The following is a 5,000-nucleotide window of genomic DNA, read 5'->3' on the forward strand; positions in this document are numbered from 1 at the left end:
CGCGGGTTCAAGACCAGGTACTACCTGGTTCAAATTCTTGGAATCCCAGCCAGTTGGGATTCTTAAAGTTGTACTTCTGTTGGTTTCATTGGCCTTGAAAAGCCCCAGTTCGGGTGTGGTCAATTAAGTGTGTAGGTACGTAATGTACAAATGCTGTTGGCCTTGGCGGATGATAAAACGACAAAATCACCTATAGGATTCTTAGGCCCCGGCTACACGTTGTAACATTGTTAGAAGAACACGTCCCAATATTGTTATAAGAACGCTTCTAACAATGGATAAGCACGTAACATTGTTGGAAACACGTCGCTTTAGTCCACCTCCGCCATTTTGGATTGCTCATGGTTCTCGGATTGGAGACTGGGCCCTTAACTCTGATTTGTCTTTGCAATTCAACATAGACAAGCTTCAGCATTTGTTGTCTGCTGGAGAAAAAAATTGATCGAAATCAAAAGATTCTTCCAACAAAAAATGTTGAACAAACGTCATCAAACATTCATGCTACACGCTCTAACATTGCTGATCCAACAATGTTTGAACGTGTAACCGGGGCTTTACGCTAATCGACGTTGACGACACCTTAAAAAGCGACAACAACGATTCGCGCGCAAAAACAATACCTTCGCGCTCTCTACATCATGGGCCCTTTCTTTGCCGTTCTTTTCGTCCAAATTTAACGCTTTGTTGAGGATGTCAACACACAGACTGAGATAATTTTAGTCTCCTTCTTACCATCAACGCTGTCTATGTTAATCTAATTCATGGACATTGGGACATATTTGACAGGCGGGGCGAGTTGGAATAATCGAAAATTGTTGCAATAATACAAAGTCCTGGTGCTTGAGGTCGCTTCATCGCAGGATAGGTCAAGATCTAAAAGAGCATCTGTGTCATTTTCAAGGCACACTGTTTGTAACAAGCGGCTAAATTAGGGTGGCGTTCGATTGAGCATATTCCCGGCGAAATAGGAATACATGGAATCTGAAAAGTTGGAAATTCTTCGTTTTTGCGGAGATTCACATTCGAATTGTCAAACACCTGCTAAAATGCTATTTTAAACTGTTTAAACAATCTTTATTATCCTTGTTGCTTCAAAACGCCAGACACGCTGTTTTAAATCATCACTATACCGTATTCTAATTCCGGAATAATAAGGTCAATCGAACGCACCCTAAATCACCAAAGGACACTATTCTATTTAATTTGCAGGTTGGAGAGTGGAATGAGGAAGGAGGCTTGCAAATGAACTTGAATGCGACACCAATAGTGTGGCCTTCAGGCAGCAATAAAACACCGAAAGACATTCCGAATGTCCTTCAAGGAAGATTGCTTAGAATAGCTACGATAGTGGTAAGATGGGACAAAACTTGTTGAGGAAATACCACACCGAGATTATGTCTCTTTAGTATAATTACATAGGTGATTATTGAAAATTAGTATAATTTTCAGCGGTGAATATAAGAATTTAGTGTTATATTCACCGCGCTACCCGGTGAATATAACATTTTGGAGGCGCGGCTGCTAAGCCAATCAAGCACTTTTCGTGCCTTTTTATCTTGTTTTAGCCCGTTGTTTTGCACTTTCTTGATATTCACCGCTGAAAGTCACACTAAAACAATTATTCGCCGAAGGCGAAGTGAATATTGCGGAATATTTACCTCGAGTACGTCTCGGTAAATATTCACCAATATTCACTTCGCCTTCGGCGAATAATTGTTAATTATCTACGTTGAGTAGTTGCCCTTCAGGTGATTATTACGCGATAATCACCTGAGATTAGAATAGGAAATTGGAATGTGAGAACAATGTATACTGCAGGGAAATCAGCACAAGTTGCGAGAGTGATGAATCAGATGAAGATCCAAATTATGGGAATAAGTGAGTGCCGATGGATAGGAGCAGGTAGAATGCAATTGGGCTCATATAAAACAGTACTGTACTCAGGACGAGATGACGATCAACACATGCAAGGCGTGGCGATAATGATGAACCAAGAGGCAACAAAGGCAGTTTAATTGACAGGTCACCAATTAATGCATGAGAGAATAATAAAGGCAAGATTCTACTCTAAGTTTGTCAAGGTTACGATGATACACGTGTACGCGCCAACCAATGATGCAGATGAGCAAACGAAAGAAGACTTTTACGGGAAAACTACAAGACGTAACCGAGCAGGTACACAATCATGATATGTTAATCATCACTGGAGACATGAATGCAAAGGTTGGAAACCTTGTCAACGGCCTTGGAAGAGTAATGGGACGACACGGACTGGGCAAGGTTAATGATAATGGAGCAAGACTGAAATAATTCTGCAATTTCAATGAAATGGTTATTACGATGGCCCAGGAGGGTCACAGTCCAGTTTTAATTTTCACAGTCCAATTTTAATTTTCACAGTCCAGTTTTAATTTTATTCACTGTCCAGTTTTAATTTTGTGACTCGTCACCAGCACTCTCACAGGTCACAGGTTACAGGTCATTGTTTACCAATACAGAAAGTATCCTAAACATTCATAAAAGCTAACCTTAGGTCTACTGTGACTGTGAAAAATTAAAACTGGACTGTGAAAATTAAAACTGGACTGTGAAAAATTAAAACTGGACTTTGACCCTCCTGGGCCATCGTAGGTTATCACTGGGACAGTTTTCCTCACAAGGCAATTCATAAGCAAACCTGGGTGTCACCCGATGGAAGAACAAAAATTTAAATAGATCACACTCTGGTTAACAGAAAATTTAGAACATCAGTGTTAGACACGAGGGCCATGAGGTCAGCAGATGTGGCCAGCGACCATTACCTTGTACGATCAAACATCAGATTAAAGCTCAAAAGAGCACCGGTAACAAAGATTACCAAGAAGAGGTTCGACACGTACAAACCCCAAAACCACGATATACACAGAAGGTTCACCATACAGCTGAATAACAGATTTCAGGCACTAACAGTAGAAGAGCAAATGACGGATGAAGGAGAAGAACAAGAAGACCAAGTGGAAAGGAAAAGCGACATAATGGAGAAAGCTTATGTCAAAACGGCAGAGGAGGTATTAGGGTACAAGGTAGATCAAAGGAAAGCCATCAAACAGAAGTTAATCAGTGCAAGATCAGAGAGGCTAAAACAGAGATGGCAAGATGAATACGGACAAAAGGATAAGGAAGTTAAAAGACAGGTTAGGGTCAGGGCGAAAACGCTCTATGACGACTTTGAATGCGCAGTAGTGGATGGCCAGGATACAACGGAGTGGTTAAGATCAAACTGGAGTGAAACAGGGTTGTAACATGTCAGGTTTACGTCAGGTTTTATGTCAGGTTAGTCGTTGATTGGATAATAGGAAATACATTGCAAGAAGGGAATACTGGAATAAGATGGAAGTTCAATACAAAGCTCGAGGATCTCGACTTTGCGGATGATATAGCCCTTTTGTCATCGACCAGGCAGCACATTCAGACTAAGACCGATAAGCTGGCCCAGGAAGCAGGAAGGGTGGGACTGAAAGTTAATGTAGACAAATGTAAGCTGCTCCGAATAAATTCACGGAACAATGATGTAGTAGAGGTAAATGGGCGAGGAATAGAGGATGTTGATAGATTTGTGTACTTGGGAGCTACGGTTTCCAAAAAGGGTGGAGGTACTGAAGACATCCATAACAGAGTAGTTAAAGCGAGAGGGGTATTCGTGAGATTGTAAAAGAACTGGAGCAGCCACAGCATCAGTCGACGAACCAAAGTCAGGCTATATAAGACACTAGTAAAGCCAGTCTTGATGTATGGCTGCGGGACGTGGAAGATGAATAAATGTGATGAAAATAAAATCGATGTCTTCCAAAGCAGATGTCTTAGACGGATATTTAAGATACGTTGGCAGGAAAGAATTACAAACGAAGAAGTCCTGAAGATGGCTGAGATAGAAAAACTCAGTGAGGACGTGCGAAGGAGAAGATGGAAATTCATCGGCCACATCATGAGGAAAGAACCAAACAATGACTGCAGAACTGCATTAACCTGGGCCCCAGAGGGGCGGTGAAAACGGGGAAGACCAAGGACAACTTGGAGAAGGACGGCGGAGAGAGAAAGAGAAAAAGCGGGATGGGAGAACTGGAGTGAGGTACAAATGGCAGCGGCTTACAGGGATGGTTGGCGGGCTGAGGCCTTATGTGCCACATGGTACGAAGAAGATAGGTATCAGGTGGGTAATGATCACCTCAGCGGTTTTTTTTTCAAGAACTGGAGTGAGGTACAAATGGCAGCGGCTTACAGAGATGGTTGGCGGGATTGTGTTGAGGCCTTATGTGCCACATGGTACGAAGAAGATAGGTATCAGGTGGGTAATGATCACCTCAGCGGTTTTTTTTTTCAAGAACTGGAGTGAGGTACAAATGGCAGCGGCTTACAGAGATGGTTGGCGGGATTGTGTTGAGGCCTTATGTGCCACATGGTACGAAGAAGATAGGTATCAGGTGGGTAATGATCACCTCAGCGGTTTTTTTTTCAAGAACTGGAGTGAGGTACAAATGGCAGCGGCTTACAGAGATGGTTGGCGGGATTGTGTTGAGGCCTTATGTGCCACATAGTACGAAGAAGATAGGTATCAGGTGGGTAATGATCACCTCAGCGGTTTTTTTTTTTCAAATTGGCCGCAAGCCGTTTTGTCGAGGTGATAGACGAAAAAATTATTTGTTTTAAAGAAAATGCATATTTTTCAAATAATAACATGGGTGACAAATCTCTCCTTAATTCTGGCGCGAAATTTCAGCGTTAATTTATAATTTAACATGTGAAATTACAATGTTGCCATGGCAACTTTTCCTACAGTGCCAAAATGGCGTCTTATAAACGTAATTTGTCACCCATGATATTAATAGCTAATCGAATGGTATATTCATGACATTAGGGAATAATTTCACTTGCGTTTTGTCCAAATTATAATTTATTATTTGATTTTCGACAAAACGCAAGTGAAATTATTCCCTTATTTCACTCGTCACCATTTGATTACC

General features: G+C 41.6%; 1 protein-coding gene across 3 annotated transcripts in view; it reads left to right on the plus strand.

The window, feature by feature from the left end:
• Positions 1-5,000, plus strand: part of LOC138012996 (glutamate receptor ionotropic, kainate 2-like) — a 45,189-nt gene that overhangs the window by 23,221 nt on the left and 16,968 nt on the right. For all 3 annotated transcript variants that reach the window (XM_068859955.1, XM_068859953.1, XM_068859954.1), the window contains one exon: positions 1,210-1,350. In XM_068859955.1, coding sequence (XP_068716056.1) covers positions 1,210-1,350 — 141 coding nt within the window. The remainder of the gene's footprint in view (positions 1-1,209; positions 1,351-5,000) is intronic.

This window comes from Montipora foliosa, chromosome 8, assembly GCF_036669935.1.
Source record: "Montipora foliosa isolate CH-2021 chromosome 8, ASM3666993v2, whole genome shotgun sequence".
NCBI lineage: Eukaryota > Metazoa > Cnidaria > Anthozoa > Scleractinia > Acroporidae > Montipora > Montipora foliosa.